Source organism: Trichogramma pretiosum, unplaced genomic scaffold, assembly GCF_000599845.2.
Source record: "Trichogramma pretiosum strain Unisexual culture from Peru unplaced genomic scaffold, Tpre_2.0 scaffold53, whole genome shotgun sequence".
Lineage (NCBI taxonomy): Eukaryota > Metazoa > Arthropoda > Insecta > Hymenoptera > Trichogrammatidae > Trichogramma > Trichogramma pretiosum.
In genome coordinates this window covers 133,051-153,092 of record NW_019641626.1, presented here as the reverse complement: position 1 = coordinate 153,092, position 20,042 = coordinate 133,051, and the positions used below count along the sequence as shown (strand labels likewise).

Below are 20,042 nucleotides of genomic sequence, written 5' to 3'. Positions count from 1 at the left end.
ACGTGATTATTTCTCCTTACGCACGAGCTACTGCTGCTGCTGCTTCTGCTGCTTGCTTGTGGTGCAGAGGAGCGACGATCCGTTGCTGCTGCTGCTTCTCTGCCTTGCTCGAGTACGCTAGACAGCACGTCGCCTTTTATATACTTGGATTTTGCTGCGTGCTTATGCTTGCGCTTCGAGCACAAGAAAGCCGTGTGCAGCGCGTCGTGCATATCGTTGGGCAGTTTTCGTATACGATTATACTTTGTGCTTCCACCGCCCGTATAATGTAATTATGCATATTATTATACTTACACGCCCGTGCATGGCACTAAAGAGCCTCGCTCGTATTTATAATATGTATACCGCGGGAGCTCCCAGCGGAGACCTGCACCGAGAAGAAGAAGAAGAGAACGAGTAGCAGGAGGAAGAGGAGGAGGAGAAATTTTTTCGGAGAAAAGATTTTTGAAATTTCTTGCGCTCTCCCGCGCGCGCTCGTCCCTTCTTTGAGTTAAGACAATGCGCTCTATACGCGCGAATATGTCGCGCGCGCGTATGTGCAGCTGCTGCGAATGGTCTGGAATCTTAATGAAATTACTGCCAGTGCAAACACAGTCACACACAGCAGAGAGTGCAGAGAGTGCCGAAGCGCGCAGAAGAAAATCGGCAAGGCAACGCACGCTCGCTCGATTGCCTCTGCTGCAGTCTGGCTGGCCTGCATGCACAGCTAGCGCCATCTTCTATCGGCTCGAGCCAACCGCGCCGAGCACGATTCTTGCATCCGCCGAATCATAATGAATCGAGCGAACGACATATCTCGTCTGCGAAGATCGGTATTTTTTTCTTCGTCTTCCTTCTGTTTTTTTTTGCTTTTGCTTTTGTTGTTTTTACTTTTGCAACGGAGCACACAACAGCTTTGTTTCACCGCGTGCTCTCGAGACGTTGTCTCGAAAGAATGCTCGGAGTGACACTTTTTGATGGATTGTTTAGTGGAATCGTTTGGCTCGCGATGCACATAGCAACTTTTAATATATTGTATATATTATATATAGACTCGAGCATATTGTAAGTCAACGGAATTATCAATGTAACGTTTTGCTCGTCGATTCAATCATCCCGAAAACGTTTATATAAACTGATATGCGCGCAAGAGGTATACAAAAAATAATCGCGAGCTGTCTTTGGTTTTGTTCGAGTTCTTTTTTTGACCCCTCCTCGCCTCATAAGGTGTAATCGTGTTCAATTTAATATAATGTATTAAATAATTGAAGGAAACTTTTTACTCGCGAGTTCTCCGGTAAATTAAATCAATCATCTCGTGACCAAATATGAATCGAGAATTTTTTCACGATCAACGAATTAATTTCAGGAATTTCGATTCCTTTTAAAATGAAAGGGATGAACTGTTCGGCGCAACGAACCTTAACAAGTCGGTGTATAAGTATAAGTTGCTTATCGCAAATTTTGCCACGCACGAATGTGTAAAGGGTGTTCTCTTTTTGCCAAATGAAGACAAACGAAATACTACGATGACATCATCGCTTGAAAAAAGCGCACTAAAAATGAACATTTAAGAAAAGTGCCGATTATGAGTGGCGATAAAATTGAATTTAAATACGGCACACTCGACAAAAAACCGAGGGTTAATGAATTTTTTGATGATAATTCTAAAATTAGGTCTTGTATCACGCTCAGCGCCAACTCCTTGATTTCGTCAGTTGAGAGAGAAAGAGAGAGATCAAATGCCTCTTAAATAATGATCTCATGCTCTCTACCCATACCATATACATATATGCGAATATAAAAAAAAGAAGTTCCTCTTTCTTAACGTTTTCTCATTTAAATGCTACTTACAAAGTGGAAGAGTTTGACTTTACGATTGTCGACACTTTTTTTCTCTCTCTGCTCCTCTCATCTCCGAATCTCATCGTATCACGCTTGTCCATCGTGATTTTTCGGCTACTGTGCGGCAATATTGATTCTCGATTCCTGTTTTTTTTTTTTTTTTACTTTATTGGCCTGATGCTCTTGAAAAAGACATTCCAAAGTGGCTACGTATTTAGAGAATTAATTCGATTTCCTGGATGCACAGTAAAAGTTAATTAATTTCCGAAAGTTTCTAATTTGAAGATACCGCCATCATTTCGAGTGAAAACTAAAATAAATCAATTTGCTCTTCAAATACCTTAAGCAGAAGTACGTACTTGATTAAAGACACTGAATAATGTGGGTAACATGTCGACAGAAAGTTGATGGCTTTATATAGAAGCGAAAGATAATGTATCAGGACCAGTGGAGGTGTTTTCTAATGAATTTTTCATGGTGTCAATTTTGTTATTTTTTTTATTTTGTAATTTGTAATCATTAGCCAAACGCCTGGCTCTATCGTAATCCATAAGATTAATAATGCTTATTGACTAAGAAAAAAATTTAAAACAATTTTGTGAAATATATTTTGTCGAGAAGAAATTTCCCTGTCGATCCATCTTGAGTCAGTGCAGAATGGCACTTTGATTTTTTATTTTTGTTAAAATATATCACAATATATTCACTCGTCTCGTACAAAAAAATCTAATCATTGTTAAACAACTTAAGAATTAGTGATCGAAAAAATTTTGTAATATTTCATTTAAAAAAAAAAAGAAGAAGAAAAAAACAAATCGTCGAGTACTCGATTTAACGAAAGTAAGCACCCACTAAATTATACACATTAGTTCGGTTACATTATACCGCATTATATATATTACTAAAATATTTTGCATGCTTCGCTGCCGTCGTACCGTGTATACTTCATAACTATTGTTTTTTTCAATTCGATACCTCTCAAAGGTATATCTATGTAACGAGTCTTAAAAAAATTTCTTTATTTAATATCATATAGCGTGCTCAGGGGCCGATACGTTTTGTCGTAATGGTTAAAGTTTAGTTTCAAAAAGGCAAAGCTTATTCTTATACAGTTTGGAAAAGTGTAAAAATTTCGGAAGTACGTGATTCGTTGACAAACAAACAAAAAAAAGAGCATTGGTCCAGCAAAGGAATGTCGTCTATCTATACAGTGTCATGATTTATTAGTATCTAGATTTACTGAAAAATTTTGATAATTCAACGGAAAATGCATAGAAATTTCGAAATTGGATTCGAAAGTCGTAATACTGAAATTGGATAGCTCTAAAAAGACTAAACGCTCGAAATATGTTAAACGTGCGTGCATTGTGCTTCACCAATAATTTTTTATTCTTTATTACAATTTTTTTCCCATCATCGTTTTAAACACGTGACTTCGGAACTCACACACACACTCTGCCCTTTTGACACTTTTACAAATATAGTTAAAATAACCATCCGTCTACACGTCAACTACCGACGATAAAATAATCTGGCAACAACTACTATTTCGTGAAAGTCAAATCCCGAACGAAACGCTTGAACGGCTACGCGAAGTGGCTAGCATCTGTATATCGACACACGAACACGCGTGTCGGTCACGCGATCTTGATTATTAATAAACACATAATGCGCTCGGCGCATCGTGCATCTCGTAACATAATCACCGGAAGAAAAGAAAAAAGAAAAAACAATAACTCTTACTCAAACGTGGTGCGTCAATTTACGTTTTTTGTTGATTTTCTTTTTGATCATCTTTGGGAAACAATATGCGTACGATATCGGGTTTGTTAACTTTGCCCATGCTATTCTTTGGGATTTTATTGACGACCTTAAGAACGCTAGGAACGGCGTAGGCTGCGAGCGACTTCTTGGCGAATTCGCGCAACTCCGACAGAATTATTTCTGTGTTCTCTGCAACGACGACGATCGCGGCAACCTGTTAAAAAAATACATGTAAATGAGCGAATTTCTGGGTTTAAGATATATGTAGATTGGTATGATCAGGTCTTACCTTTTGACCCCATGTCAAATCTTCTACACCGACGACTGTACAATCAACGATATTTGGGTGACCCATGAGAACGGTTTCAACTTCAACAGCGCTAACTTTATAACCACCAGTTTTAATGATATCAACGGATGTACGACCCAACATACTGTATATGCCGTCTTTGTATTGCACAGTATCACCTGAAAAATACATTAGAATTTTACATAAATGATGCGAAATACAGAGCATCTTGTAGAGCGTTTAATAAACACAAACCTGTTTTGAACCAGCCGTCATCGGTGAATGATTTCTTCGTTACTTCTGGCCGTTGCCAGTAGTTTTTAAAAACATTTTCACCTTTTACTTGCAAATCACCGCTCACAGGTTCTTTCACCTCTCCGACTACCTTACTTTTCTTTGAATTTCCGTACAAAAGCACTTTTGGTTTAGGGTTCTCGGGTGTTTCTGGTTCAGTTAATCTCACTTCTACACCTGGCAAAGGCGTTCCAACGGTACCTGAAAATGAAAGGTAACTTTTTTAGATATTTAATAATTTTTTACAGATTAATAAATATTTTATTTTAGTACCAGGAATACGTTCGCTATCAAGAGGATTTGATAAGATCATGCCTGCTTCGGTCATTCCGTATCTTTCGAGCAGTCTGTGACCTGTAATTTTCTCCCACCTCTCAAAAATCGGTTTTGGTAACGGAGCTGAACCACTGATCATCAACCTATATAATTTTACGTTTTCATTGTAGAATTTTATTAAAATTTCATTAAAATACGATTTAAAATCCGAGAAAAATAATTACCTAATTTTGGTCGTGCAGACATTGTAGATATACTCCTTGATTTTTTCATTTTTAGCAAACAACTGGTCGTACTCTTCAATTAATTTCATGTATATTGTCGGAACAGCTGCCAAAACATTGATGCGCTCGCTATTGTTGAGGTTGACTGCGGTGATTTGAGCCCACACGCTCGAAGCGGAGAACTTAGGTAACATGACACAGCGACCACCGACGTAAAGAGGTGTCATTAGGACGTTGATAATACCATGCACATGATGAAGTGGTAAAGTGTGCAGGAAAATATCTTTGTCTGTATGATTCCAAGCCTTGACCAATGAACTGACTTGAGCTTGGATATTTTTGTGACTAAGTACCACTCCTAAAATTTAATTTGTTTAATTATTTTAACTTTTCATTGCCTGCAGTGAAATGTAAATGTACAGAAAATTATTACATAATTTGCTTTAACATCAACCACAATGATTTTTGAAAATGAAAAGCTAACTATCATCAAAATTAAAATTATAGAAGAACTTTCACTTATTCAAATCATATTTTATTAGATATTAGAACAATTTTAACTATGTCTATAATAATTCAAAGTTGTATCACTCATTTTCTGATGTTTTGTTCAATTAAATGACAATTGTTAATTTGGACATTTTAACACTGATTCAATCAATCGCTCACCTCCGTATCCTATTTTGATAATCAAATAAGCAAATGATGTATTGCAGAAACAGCATAAATCCTCAATAAATAATAAATTTTATAGTAAAGTAAATTAAAAAAAAAGTGGGCATCTTCAAACTCATTGAAAAATGTTAATCATGTTAAATGTTAAAATATATGTATAAACCACTTAAAATTTTACCTTTTGGTTTGCTTGTTGTTCCTGATGTATATACAAACATTGCATCACTCTTATTATAAAAATCTCCAGGCACACCAGCATCCATAAGATTTCCTTGATCATGTGGTACATCAAGTTTGTTATTAGCCTCTTTAGAATGTGGTTTCATTGCCAAAACTCGCAATGCATTATCAAATACTATTAAATGTCTATTAGAATTGGCTAGGAGGGGTTCAACAATTGGCAAATGATCCTGTGTTGTAATGAAAACTTTTGCATCAGAATCTTTGATGTAATAATCAAGAACTGGTGCAGGATGCTGATCATTTAATGGCACAGCTATAACAATCAATAAAAAGAACCAATAAAGTTAGTAATGTTGTTATATTATATTCAATTATTGGTAAAATTTTGATTGCAATTTGAAATATATGTTTCGCACCTATTTGACCACTGATCCAGCATGCCCATTGTGTAATTACATAGCTAGCATCATTTGGTAAAAGAAAAGCTATTCTTTGTTGACTTCCTTCGCCAAGCAATTTGGTGAGATCATTGGCAAATTGCTTTGCACTGAGAAATAGTCCTCTGTACGTGTAATCTCCGTGCATATCACGTAAGGCTGATCTGTCGTTGTATTGTGCCGCATATTTAAAAACAGGTATAACATCGTTTGAAAACTGAAATTAAAATAAACATTGATGTTAGTAAGAAGTGTAACATTCAAAGTATATTGCATTATCAAAGTGCAGCTTGCATCATCAATCTTATCAAAAAATGACTTCTCACATTTTTTCATTGTGTATATTGATAAAAAATGATAAAAAATGCAAATTTACATGTTTCACGTTTATAAATACAATTTTAAGAATGTGTTAAGCCACTCAATGCCTGAGTAGATTCAAAAGTTCAATCTGTTTACCAGGGCCAGAGTGGAGAATAAAACAAAAAACAATCAATTCACAACTCTGAGTATCCCTGAAATTATCCAAAGTACCTTAAAAGTTATTACATAAAGCTCGAACGAGCATCAAGCGCGTAGGGGGGTAGAAAAGAAACAATCAAAAAATAACTCAAAATAATACCTGATGAGTCTCGGTGGTGGAATTTATGGCTGCGTTGGTCTGTTGCATGCGCTTGGAAGTCACGGCGGCCTTCTGATGGTGTCGCGCCACCGAGCTTCTTATCATCGAGTGGAATCGCCTGCGTATCAAGGAACTCATTTTGGAGAGCTGCTGCTGCTGCTGCTACTGCTGGGGCAGTAGTCCGGGTTAGATAGGAGTATAGAAAAGTAACAACAACGACGACGATATGCTAGGGCCTGCAACGAACCAAAATTTCGCACGATTATAACTCCACGGACGCCGTATGTATGGCTGGCAAAATCCCGTGTGTAGCACCAAAACAACCTAACCTGTGCCTGTACGTATGATAATACAGCAGCGATCCGCAAGCGTCGTCGGGCGGTTCTTCGTATTCGACGACTGGAGTCTCTCGATACAACAGTAGAACGTCAAAAGTGTGCGTTGCGCTGCGCTCAACCACACGTCTCTTTCTGCGGTCTTGATTTATAATATTGTGTGCTTAATACACACACCGAGGCACTGCACTTGTATTGAAATTAAAATACGAGGAGAGGTCTTGAAACACACCAGTCGATACGGTATTATAATGTCGTCTGCCGATGCGGGGCGGCTATTACAAGGCAGAAAAAAAAGTTCACACGCAGAGAAAAGCAGCGCGCTTCGAGACTAGCAACTTGCAAGCAGCAGACGAGCCGAGCTATGCAGCTCTGCTCTCTGAGCTGACTGCCGCGAGAAATGCGCAATTATAAATGTTGGTATATTTTGCAAATTGCAGCTTTCAGAGAGTCGGGTCGGGGAGGGCGCCTGCTCGACGCCAGTCTAGTATGTTGTGTCGGCGCGACTAGGCTGCAGCTTGCTCAAGCTCGCCAGTCACAACGATTATTATTGCATCAGATGTGTTATACGTCACCGCTGTATAGATATAGTATAACGACGATACGAATGACTTACCTGCGAGCCGTAACGAGCTTTATATATTTTGTAATAAATCGGCCAGTTCGAGTCGGTATAATTACGTGCGTATGTAAACAGCTGTGAACGGGAGCTTCAATAATTGTCACCGATTATATATATCGGACATGATTCTAATTGGGAGCTCTCACGACTCCGATCGTTAATACAAGCCGGTGAAAGACAAGAAAAGCTTTTTTCGCGTGTAGTAGGTGTATCCTTGAAACGGCCGTGGCGCCGCGCGTCACATGCTCGTTTTCTCGTGACGACTCTCTCGTGTTCTCTCGTCGCATTTGGCATTATGTATTTTCACATCGGGCATAGACACAGGTCTATTCTTGGCATTAGAAGCGTTTAGCGCGTACACAACATAGCCGACGTTATTAATGTATATACATCGTGGCGCGTGCGATCGTATTTGGCTTCCGGGGTTAGCGATCGATGCTGCTTCATACTTTCGACTTAGATACGTATAGGTATAACGTGTTATTGTTGTTGCTGCTCGCGCTAAAGCCGAGCGACTGCTGCACTACTTTTACAATGTATAGGTAGCACAACAAAACAGTACGAGTACACACGCACGATGTTTGAGAGCAGTTGTCATTGCGTAATCGCTGCTTTTTGCGCCTTATCTTTTTTTTTCTTACACGTCGAATCGACGATTATAACTTTTGATTGTTAAATCGAGTTACGTGCAATAATATGTATTATTTATATCCGTGGAGAGATAAGGACGAATCCTATGCGCGTGTCACTGATGTTATATATTTAATCCCCGGCGTGATACAACGTATTTTCGATGCAATCCTCGGCGCATGTATCGGACGCGCGAGATCGGTAAGTCCGGAAGGAGCAGATTAGTCGGAGAATTTCATTGTAATAGTAAGGTTCGATCGTTGATTTTTAACGCGGGTGCGAATCGAGTGCCGAAACACTCGAAAAATGATAATTCGAATAAACATGTGCCAATGATTAACGCAAATACATACATATGATATCCATGTAAAACGTAAAATGTTATATTTAAAAATCGTTTGTCAATCAGACGGAGTACTTCAAGGCGACGAATTCTTTTTCGATCATTCTGTAGAGCGGAGGTTCGATAACTTGCTGAAACAGAGCCTCGAACTCATCGTGAATCAACAAATGTTTTATCAACTGCTTCGCGTGCGTTCTGTAGATGAGCAGCAAAAAATTAACGAGAAAGTAAAAAAAAACAAAAAATCAATGTTATAAACCGGTTTCGCAAAAATCCTATACCTGGTAGCGGAATTGCCGTCGATCAGGAACCTGGCCACGGTCCGGAAGACCGACTTGCGACAGTCGTCCGCGACGTGGCCGCCCGCGAGCAAATCCCTCGCGACTCGGCCGGCCATCAGCAGGTCCTTGACGGCCGCAGCGCAGGCGGCCCGCACCTCCGGATTCTTGTGCTCGCTCGCCTGGGCCGAGGTCAGGATTCGCAGGCACGGCTTGTACGACACGTTGCCGGTCAGCGCCGCGAGAGCCCTGGCGGCGGCCTCGCGCACCCCCGCGCACTTGTGACAGCTCTTGGCCAGCACGGCCAGCACGAGCTTGTCCAGTTCAGGACGCTGGGCCGATCGGCCGTGCTCGAAAAATTCGGCCGCCAGGCGGAGCAGCGCTTCCGGTTGGTCGCATCGGCTTTGCAGTAGACTTGATCCGTATATACGGTACGGTATACATTAGAGATTTGGGACTTTGTTTTCTTTGTTGACTTTGCGCGCTATATACCTGGATAAGCTTCGATACACCGTGGCCATGAGAGTCGTGGTGGCGTGAGATGGATTCGATTTTACGATCTCCGAGATTCTGCTCAATGCGTCGAGAATATCGTCGTTGCCACTGTTGACGGACTTTAACTTCCGCTGCAAATGCTTCAATTCTTCTTGAGGATTTTTCAGGCTAATACTCGTCGTATCGAGACAGAATGTACTGTCCAGCCTCTCTAACGAGTGCCGGGTCGATGTCATTTCCTTTCTACAAAACATTCGGAACAATTTTGTCAGGCATTTCATAAAATTACCCTTTTAAAAATGATCATGTACCTATCGGGCGGATCTTGGGTAATGTTAGCCAGTGATAAACTACCGAGCGGTACTTGGATCGACGTGTATCCTGCATTGGGAAGTTACATAAATATTTTCATAAATATAACCTCGAGCGAGAATAATCATATATTGTGCTTTTACCTGTTCCTTGACACGTTGGGCAGGCAATACGTTGCTCCTTCGGTATGGCAGAACTCATTTTCCTTATAACAATGTTATCTCGTTACAGCGGTAAGGTTATTAATAATTTAAACAATGAAGCATCAAATGTGTTGAAAATCAATATTTCGTCAAGATTTCATTTTTAGAAAATATTTATTTTCTCTCTGCTTTTTCGTTTTTTCATACAACGCTCGCAGAGCCAGTCTAAAATGTATTCACTAGTAAAAATATAATCGTTTAATATACGAATAATAAAAATGCATAATTGACATTTATTATTTCACACAGTCATTGGATAAGCCTATCGACTTATTTCGCAGTTGAAATATATCTCTACGATACACAGTTTTTTGTTCATTTAATACGCGAGCAAAGAACTTAATAACGGTTCTTTAAAAATTACAATGGTCGTTACTAGGCACTTTGGTACATCTAGCGCAATATTTTATTAAAAACATCTCCATTGGCTTTTGTATATTGCCGTTTACACGAAAAATTTCTATGTACAATTATATAATTGGATATACTATATATTGGATAAAAATATTTGAGTTTTTGCATAAATTCATTAGTTTTCCTATTATAAAAAGATGTAGAATTAAAAGAACATATTAAACAAGTTCCAATAAAATTACATCATTTAGTTTTCTATCTAACTACGAGTTTGTACTATGTAATAACGAAGTGATTCACTTCAGAATTAAATGCACCGTTAAATGCACGATTTTCAAATAAAAATTAATGACAATTGAATTTTTTCTTTCAATCGAAATTTAAAAACGCGCAATTTTACCTAGTAGCTCTTATTCAATAGTTTTGTAAATCTAGGAGTATCTGATAAATTTATGAAATCTATCCGATCTATACTGCACATCATTGTCAAGATGAGGAACTTGCTTGTAACGCATCACTTATTGAATCTATGTGGCTGCACTGATGACCACATCGCTGATAAAATAATGCACTAGCGTGACCAGATTTTGGTTCATTCATTTTCATCCCTTGACTCCATGTATCAGTTTTAGTATCATAAATTAGGCAATATTCACAAAATTTAGATCCATCGAATCCACCTAAAAGTTGAAATGAAAATAAAAACAATTAGAACAATTAATTAAAGTATGATAAAAATAATCGAGCTACTCCTAATATTTTTACATACCAATGGCATACAGTAAGTGATCTACAGCAGTCAAAGTCAAGGCACTTCTTGGAAATGGAAGTGGACTAAGTTCTTCCCAAGTATTCGTTTCTGTATCATAACGTTCTAAACTAGTAATCTGCCCAGTACCATTGAAGCCTCCAGCGACGTAAATGTATTGACCAATACTTGCAACACCTGCTCCAGAACGAGCATACTTCATTGGTGCAACATAACTCCATCTGCCATTTTCAGGGTGATAACACTCAACTGTATTCAATCTTTGAAATCCATTGAATCCACCAATTGCGTACATTAACCTGCAATCATGAATGTAATAAGGTTGTGAACCTATTCTCAAATACGCGCTTACTTGATGAATTAAGATAAGTAATTTTATGTAATAATTACCTATTAACAACAGCTACTCCTGTTGCTAATCTTGCCGTATTCATAGATGCAATTTTATTCCATGCATCCGAATTAGGGTCGTAATACTCAACAGAGTCATGATACTCCTGATTATAACTTCCTCCAATAGCATAAATTAAATCATCCATGACAGCTACGCTTACCCTATTTCTAGCAATTGAAAGAGGACTGCAAGGCCTCCAAGAGTTGGTGCTTGGATCATAACGATCTACTAAGTTATTGTCAAATCGGCCGCTATGATTAAAAGACTATGATAATTATGTGATTCCTTTTTAAAATTATGTTGTATTAATGAAATAAGTTTTCAAAGTACCCATTGCTTGGATGATTGTTCCTTCCACCAATAGCATAAAAGAAACCTTTCAAAAATAGACCTCCAAGCCCACTGCGGGGTAGTAATAGAGAAGCTAATTTGGTCCATGTTCCATCATCAACATTGTAAGCTTCTAATGTATCAAGGGAGTGCACATGGAATCCTCCAGCAACAAAGATAATTCTTTTAGCTTTTGGAGTACGCCTTTGGACACGTGGCTTGACGTGTAGAGTTAAATCTTTGAAAATTTTTGCTAAATATTCTTTGCACGATGGCATCCGTTTTAATAAATCGCAGTTTTTCATTTGCTCTCGTAGGAAATTTGGGGTGAGATATTGGCATCGAACAGAATGAAGAATGGACTCCATTAGAGGGCTCCGATCATCTTCCTTATACGATACCCACTTTAGGACGGCATTGTAAACATCTTTTTCTTCTTGCACGTCTAATTCATCACTGCTTACCAATTGCACTGTAACATTAAAAGTAAATTTTTTTAATTCTACTAATTATTCTACTGATTTACATGAAATAAATTTGAGATCACCTGTTACATACCTAATTGACGAGTTGATAACTGAAGAAATTCTTCTTCTTGGGATATAGATGAGAAATGATGCACAATATATTGATTCGCTGACTCGTGTAGTTTCCAAACACTGAACTTTTCAGCAAAGTTAGAAATTCCTATTGCATTTATCGGATCTAATTGTTTCTCTAGAAAAAGACAGCATACATCTACAACGTGCGTAACCTGAGATGAATTTTCATTTATAAAAACTAACATCAGTTTAACAAACGTAAAAGATTTGTCGACTGAGGATAAGGCCAACGTACCTGAAACATCATCGCGGCGCACAGCAGAGTGCAGACGGTACTATCGCTGACACCCACCTCGCCGGTGTACATGAAGTGTATCAATTGGTCCATGGACGACGGACAGACGCCCTCGAGCTTCACCCTGGTCATGTTCGTCTCTTTCAAGCCACCTGTAAACATAGCCTGCATATTGAGCAATTATTGAAAATTCACAAACAACTAGCTTGAACGCATTATTAAGTAGCTAATTGAATATCAAGTAGCGGATGTTTTACCGTGAAGTAGGAACTGGACGCAGCCAGAACGATCTTGTGGGCCCAGAGCACCTTGTCGCCCACCTCCAGAGCGACGTCGGTCAGCATGCGATTGTTGCGCATCGTGTACATGACCTTCATGACCTCGGTGGCGAAAGTGTCCTTGAAGAACGTCATCGTCTCGCCCTGGGGTTCGCTGCTGGGGTCGACGTCCATACTCGTTGCGTCGTTCTGTGGCATATGACGCTCGAACGAATTAGTGCGAGCCGAGTCGTGAAACTGCGCGTTCTTGAGCTCGTCCTTAGCGGAGGGTCGCTGCATAATAAAGTAAAACACATTATAAACTCTCAAGTTCTCACATTTCTATCTTTGCTAGTGCTAAAAATCAACCAATAACGATAATAATATAAAATTCAAACACGCGTATATATGCGAGGAGAGCCTCGCGATTGGAAAACAAGAAAAGAGATACTCTTAATCGGAATGTGTGTATATAAATCGCCGCGCGCGAAGCGGCCAAACAACTCACGTGCGCGCGATATATAGATATACGGTACAACGATATCAATTATATTCCCTCTCGCGCATCATGATGCATATAAGCTCGCGCAAACAACGTCGTCACATGAAAATGCAGCTGCTGCTATATAGCACAAAATCGAGCTGACGCTGCGCGCCTGTATAAGTGTGTGCGTTATATCAATCGGCGGCGATATTGTTTGTCACGTGACATGTACACGCATAATATAATGCTTTGTAACAATAAATGGGTGGGTATCACCGTGAGTGTGAGCAAATTTGCGCCGCATCATCGTCGTCGTCGTCGTCGTCGTCGCCGCCGCGATCGTTAAAATACCGAATAGTTGAATTAGCATGAACGAATAAACTTCGGTTAAATGCACGGCGTATACACTACGGCATCGTGCACCGCGTTTGTTTACGAAAAGAGAACGCGACGTCACAACAATGTTTATAATGTGTGTCAACCTTGGGTGTATCGGCGCGGTGCACGTTGCGAGTTTATGTCGCAACAGATTTTCATGAAAAAAAAAAAAAAAAAAAAAAATTGTTTACAAAGCTATGCAACTTACTTGTGCCCATGAGCAGCCTCCGTCACCATTGGGGAAGGGAACTCCGTTGATCGCCGCTTTCATATCAGAAGGCGTGGGCTGTGAGTGTTTTAAATCGTTATTATTGTACACACAATCGGTTTCTTATAACCTGCGCGTGCTGCGAGAAAAAGCTGAAAACTCACCGATTTCACAGAGTTGTAGACCTGGAAGGACGCCATCGGGGACGACGGTCTCGAAGACATTGTCGGCGGCGACGATCTCGGCGACATTCTCGGCGATGATCTAGGTGACGTCCTCGGTGACATCCTCGGTGATATTCTCGGTGACGATCTTGGCGAAGATCTCGGCGACATTCTCGGTCTCATTCTCGGGGACGATCTCGACGAAGAAGCCGTTGGACTACCGTTGGCTCCGAACATTTTTGAAATTTCGGGCAGATTTGGAGCAATCTTGACTGTTTTTACTTAACACGGGCCTTTGTGGGGCTCGTTCGTAGACACACAGAAGAGGAAATCGGCGATACAAATTGGAGAAAGAGCCGTAGAAAAAAAAAATAGCTCAACTCTTGGGCACGTTAGTGGTACTTTTTATGTATAAACGGACACAGACACACAAACATGCACAGTTAACAGTTCAGTAATATCACAGACACAGGCTTAATCACTGCTGCTTCACTTGATCATGGTACGCGGTGAGTATATTACACACGCACGACAGATGCACTATATATGTAACAAGTGTTATGTACTATATATCTATATCTATATATATGCGTAACAGCTGCTTTCGATATCTGCTCCTCGAGTCGTTTCTACTTGTATCGCATGTGTTCACGAGGGAGGGCCAACGCCGATTTTTATGTTACAAACGAAAATCTTTCTGCAGTTCTCCGTCGTTTTTTTTTTTCTCTATAACTCCGATCTTACAGTCACGGTTTAACTCGATGTATGCTATTTCGTCACTGCTACGTATTTTATTTCTACAGTAATAACGTCGTCGTTCGTTGTTGCACACCAAAGAAATTGAAGAAAACTAAGAAACTATGGATAACCGTGTTGGTGTGTTTATTCGTACAATGTGTTTATAAGACTGCGTTTGTCTCGTGCTGCTGCAGCTGCTAATATAATACGTTGTGGCGTCGGTACGGAGGCGAGCGAGAGAGAGAGAGAGAAGTGGGTACGAGCTCAACGACTGATCGAGAGCGAAAAGGTTTTCGCTGCACGCTGGCATTAGCGTTTCACTCGCGTATAGCAGTGTTCGGCGGTCGTCGCCGCCTTCGCCGCTGCTTCCATCGCCCCCCACCACCACCGCTGCAACTACTACTATACTACTGCTATATGAACTGTACTCCGGAATACGTATGAGATACGCACATTTATTTTATACTCCCACTATACGCATGGTATGTAAGTATATGCTACACACCAGCTCGCGCTGCGGTGAATACGATATTTTTCGTGCAATGAGTTGCGAGATAAGCCCCGCCGCGCGAGGCACACAAATCCAAGCGTGTATATATCTCTTTTTACGTTATAACATGCATGAAACTCCACGTGGATGCTCGCTCGTTCGCTCGTCGTCGCGCGCGCACATGCACACACACACCACACACATTACCGAGGCATTAATCATCGTTGCGACTCGCCGCCGTCTTATATATTATTTTATTCATACGTTTGAAGCTCGTTTGTTGCGCGGGCGAGTGTATCGCTTACTACACATTTGTGCTTGTGTAGTAACGCTTTTTTAATCCCCCGCGAGATCGAGCCGAGAGGCATCGTACGATGTTTCTCTCTTTCTTCGACGTACTCTCGATCACTCATTTTTTTTTCTTCTTTTTTTTTTCTTGACATGTAAATCGTTTTACAACCGCCGTATCGCGCCAGAGGAAAGCCCATTTATTAATAGTGTTATTTGTGTGCTGTAGTGTGTTATAATTGTGTTTTCCTTTTCTCTCTCTCTCTCTGTCGTTCTTTCTTTGCGAGAGCCTGACGCACGAAAACGCGTCGATACGTATACGCAAAAAGAAGAGCAAAAGATATCCGTAATAGCTGCGTACGGATCTTAAGCGGGTCGCTCAGCAGAGGCTCTTATCGTTTATCGCTCATAGCGCTTTGTTTATTATAAAAGTACGTCAATGACCATCTTCTCTCTCTCTCTCTCTTTAGCAGCGAGAGGGAGAGAATCCGAGCGAGTTGGCGTCCTATATGAATCAGGCCATTTTTCGGCGATGTATTATACTTGCGGCTGGGTATTTACCGAATGATTAGTTTTTTTTTTTTTTTACTGACCATATTCGACTAATTTTCGATTGTGTTGAATTTTTAAGCAGGACAGAAACCAAATACGCCAGTCGGATCGGACGTAATTTTTGCAGCTCTCTTATCACGAAGTGTCTTAATTAGTAAATCATTCTTAATAGCCAAACGCGCGCAATTAACTTATTAAATGCCGTGAGAACGTTTGACAATTTTTTATTGTCGTCTCATTATTTATTGATCGCTGCGCTGCGATAAAAAAGTGCAGCTCGCTCGGACGTGCGTGTGCTGCTGTACTCGATTGAATTTATTTATTTTTTTTTTTTTTGTTTTTTCTCATCGGGTCTCTTTAATTCATCATGACTGTGTAACAAATTATCCGGGTGCGCGCGAAATTGGCCATACCGATATCGGAAGCGATAAGAGCTGTGTAACGCGCGTGCGATAAAGCGCAATAAAAATTTTTCGTACGTGGATCGAGTCACTCGCGCGTGACGCCCGGACACACGCCCGCGAGCTGTACTGTGTGATTCAAGAGCAACATTTTTGGGGTCGGAACCTCCGGACCACATACTACTTAAACGATTAATAATATGTATTAGCTTCGGAATTTTTGCCCAAAAATCTTTGTATTTGTCGCTTCTTTGAGCCCTGCTTCAAAATCGGCAAGATGTCAAGAAAGAGAGCGAGAAAAAAAAATATCAAAGAAGAAGATGCGATTGACCCCCTACAGATCATAATGTAATGATGTTACGCAATTTTGCACGAGCGCGAAACCGCAAAAATTCGTTCGCGCGCGCGTGGCATTTCTCCCATAAACATCTATCCCGAAATATACGGTACTTTAAACTCTCGATGATCTCCGCAACTCGATGAGCGAACTATGATCATGATCATCGTCGTCGTCGTCGTCGACGTCGTCACGAATATCGGAGGTGCGCGCATAAGGAACTATAAACACACAACGCACCACATAGCGAAAAATAAAGAAAAGAGAGAAGCGATATTGAGAATAATACGGACGAGAGGAAAAAAGAGAAGAACAGGTATTATAAAGAATCGTACGATATTATGAGGCATATTTTTATGCCAAGTCATCCTGATGCTGCGCTTTCACCAGGGTCGAGTCGCGACTCGCGCCGCCAAGCCGCGTTCAGCACAGCACACACTCACGCGCGCCAAAGTATAGCAGCGATGACAAATGCTACTACTGCCTCGAGCGCGCAGCAGCAGTGCGACACAGTAGTATATATAGGCCTGTATGGACTACATCATATGGAGTTTATATAGATTCGCGTTATTAGCGGCGCGGCGAGAATCTATATATTAATGCAAAGAGACTTTGAACGGACCTTGGGATTCCTATATCACGCGATTCTCTCTCTGCTCTACTCCTCTTGCCGATCGGCTACTCTCACAACTATATAGCCATGTATTAATATTGTCATATCAATTCATTATTAAGCTCGATATTAATAATACCATAGGATTAAGCCATATGAGTCATACGTGCCTCTGCCGCGTGTATCTCTTCGTTATTTAGATAATATCTATAAATACATTACTTTCTATTACTACTTCCTTCCCCATTCGACAAAGTTGAAAAGCAGACACATTATCATCTATTTCGAATCGATGCGGCTTCGGCGGGGCCCGGCGATAATAATCTCGAAAAAAGAAAAAAGTCGAGCGCGAAAAAAATTGCCGAATCATCGCGCAAAGAGACTCCGAGAAAGCCTAATAAATTCGTCACTGCCAGTACGCAATGGCAGAAAACAAAATCTCATTTTTTTTTCTTTGCCTTTTACGCAACCACTATCGGCACGACGACGACGGTTCATTGAAGCCGCGCGCGCCACGAATTTCGTTCTACATAGTTAACTAATTGATTACATTGAAATATTCGTGTTTTTGTCGCCATCCGACCAATCGGCTGTACAAAACGTAAGGAGAAAAATTTATATTTGTTGTACGGGAGCCGATATTTATATATACGAGCTGTTCTATTCAAATAGTTCACGCACGTGCATGCGTCGATTGTTGTTCTTGTTAAATGGCGATGATTGTACAGATAATAATATACGATAATAAGATGAACTTCGATACATCCGCATTGTATGTACATGAGACTTTCCAAAGCGATGTTTGTTCGATATGTTGTAATTCGATGCCTTTTACGAGATGAGAAAGAAACATAACGAGGCGCGTAATCGACCCACACGCGGATTTACTGTCAAAGTTTATTTGCACAAACGTAATTTGATTTCTGCGCGGATCAAACGATTCGTTTCATACATTTAATATTTTATACTACTGAATTTTCAAAGATGATGTGATTTCATGTTTCATATTCGATTCATCGCAATATGGTCGTATAGATTTAATATTATATAAATATAAAATAGCTATATAGCCTACAGCCTATGATGATAATTCCAATGACTTGTACTTTTTTTCAGATTTCAAAATTCGAGCCCATATTTTAAGCATTTCGGAGCTCGTATTGCAGCTGTGATATTTTGATCTATTTTATCTACGATTCGTCGGGCACGCTTCGACGGGAAATTTAATTAAAATTTAAAATGTAACTTGCAATTTTGATAGATTAGAGAACGAAGCGAGCTTTAGTTAGTACAGATGGTTTAATCAAACGATTTTAATGATGATTAATTCACTAATGTATGAAATAAACTTTTTCGTTCAACTATTTTATAAGGCATGACGTCAGAACGAATCGAAAGTCATTCAAGCTGGTTTTATCAAATTTATATATCAATTTAGCCAGATATGGGCGAAGAAAGTAAACATTGAGAAGGGAAAATTTTCCAATGCAAGTATCGTATTTCATTATTTCAGCTTATCTATGCTGCTCTATTTATCAATCGTAATTATCTCCCTTCGCGCCAATTGGTAAAATTATTCGTTCCGGCTTCTTTTACTTCCTTTTTATTCGATACGATAAAAGATCCATTTCTTTAATAGTAAAAATGTTCTCTATTTCGAACGAAAACTTAACGGATACAAAAGTAATCGCTTTAATCGAACGTGCATGGTTATCTTCTCGAGTTCGCAAGTACGCGACCTTGAAGCGGAAACAGCAGGAGTAATTCAATACACACGTAAAATGAGCTCAGTCCGTGAAGATTTAGAAGTCATAGTAGCAGGTGAACTCATTCATGTAATTTCGGGGACATTTTTGGCTTCTTATCTTGTTATTTTTATGACTGAACTAAATTGGGCTGCACGAGCTACGTGAGGTAAAGAGATTATGAATAAAATTTTAATAGTTAGTTCCATGTAAACTCTTGAGAAAAAAAAACTCTGTCAATGTATTGGGAAAATCTTCTCAATAATTTCTCTAATAAAAAATATTAAAAAACATAAACATGCATCTTAAGGAATCAAAGGTACTTTAAAATTGAAACTACATTGAAGCAACCTGGAAGATTTCACGAGGCCTGCGAAGTATGTTCGTGTGCGAGATAACGACGAGAGGATTTTTCCGGGGCTAGGCACTGGACTGTTTCTGGACTGGAGCTGACGCAGTGTCGGCTGCCGATTCTCTGCTGGGAGGAAATCTCAGATCACTTAAAGAACTAAGACTTGGGTCGTATCTGCTTGGCAGCTACAGGATAAAGTTCGTAAATGTTTTATACTTTTTGATTATTCAAAAAATCACAAAGCTTCCTCATGAAGGAACGAAAATATTTCACTTGTAACAATAAAAATTATCTCAAATAAACTAAAAAATTTCTTTCGCATGAGTAGTACTGATTGAATAATTCCTTGAAGGGAAAAATAATGTAGAATTCAAAATTGGGTAGGAAAAAAAATTACACACGATTGAGACAATATATTCATTTCTTATTAATATTGGAGTTTTTCATCAACAATAACAGTGTAGTTTTTCTCTTCTTCATATTAGTTACGGTAGGCGTAATGAAAAAGTTAAGGTAGGTTGTATGAAAATTAAGCCTACCCTTTC

General features: G+C 39.7%; 2 protein-coding genes across 2 annotated transcripts; both read right to left on the bottom strand.

The window, feature by feature from the left end:
• Positions 1–2,304: 2,304 nt before the first annotated feature.
• LOC106651344 (acyl-CoA synthetase family member 3, mitochondrial) lies at positions 2,305–7,627 on the bottom strand. The gene is made up of 9 exons (XM_014369791.2): positions 6,918–7,627; positions 6,589–6,824; positions 5,946–6,183; positions 5,525–5,842; positions 4,672–5,029; positions 4,445–4,590; positions 4,133–4,372; positions 3,878–4,056; positions 2,305–3,802 (listed from the first exon to the last, which is right to left on the bottom strand). The coding sequence occupies exons 2-9, from the start codon at positions 6,724–6,726 to the stop codon at positions 3,587–3,589; spliced, it is 1,833 nt and encodes a 610-aa protein (XP_014225277.1). The 5' UTR covers positions 6,727–6,824; positions 6,918–7,627; the 3' UTR covers positions 2,305–3,586.
• A 2,284-nt stretch (positions 7,628–9,911) lies between these two features.
• Positions 9,912–15,058, bottom strand: LOC106651379 (kelch-like ECH-associated protein 1). Its single transcript, XM_014369845.2, has 9 exons — positions 13,982–15,058; positions 13,818–13,895; positions 12,748–13,041; positions 12,491–12,655; positions 12,212–12,407; positions 11,654–12,125; positions 11,320–11,574; positions 10,930–11,228; positions 9,912–10,840 (listed from the first exon to the last, which is right to left on the bottom strand). Exons 1-9 carry the CDS (start codon positions 14,216–14,218, stop codon positions 10,647–10,649), a joined length of 2,190 nt encoding a protein of 729 aa, XP_014225331.1. The 5' UTR covers positions 14,219–15,058; the 3' UTR covers positions 9,912–10,646.
• Between the last annotated feature and the right edge of the window lie 4,984 nt (positions 15,059–20,042).

What these genes read in the sequence shown, in the direction of transcription:
- LOC106651379 (XM_014369845.2), bottom strand. Translation starts at nt 14,218, where the DNA reads ATGTTCGGAGCCAACGGTAGTCCAACGGCTTCTTCGTCGAGATCGTCC. An exon ending in GAGGCTGCTCATGGGCACAA is followed by an intron (nt 13,042 to 13,817) that starts GTAAGTTGCATA and finishes TTTATTATGCAG; the next exon opens with CGACCCTCCGCTAAGGACGA. An exon ending in GGAGTAGCTGTTGTTAATAG is followed by an intron (nt 11,229 to 11,319) that starts GTAATTATTACA and finishes TCATGATTGCAG; the next exon opens with GTTAATGTACGCAATTGGTG.
- LOC106651344 (XM_014369791.2), bottom strand. Translation starts at nt 6,726, where the DNA reads ATGAGTTCCTTGATACGCAGGCGATTCCACTCGATGATAAGAAGCTCG. An exon ending in TGACGGCTGGTTCAAAACAG is followed by an intron (nt 4,057 to 4,132) that starts GTTTGTGTTTAT and finishes TGTATTTTTCAG; the next exon opens with GTGATACTGTGCAATACAAA. An exon ending in ATTTGACATGGGGTCAAAAG is followed by an intron (nt 3,803 to 3,877) that starts GTAAGACCTGAT and finishes TTTTTTTAACAG; the next exon opens with GTTGCCGCGATCGTCGTCGT.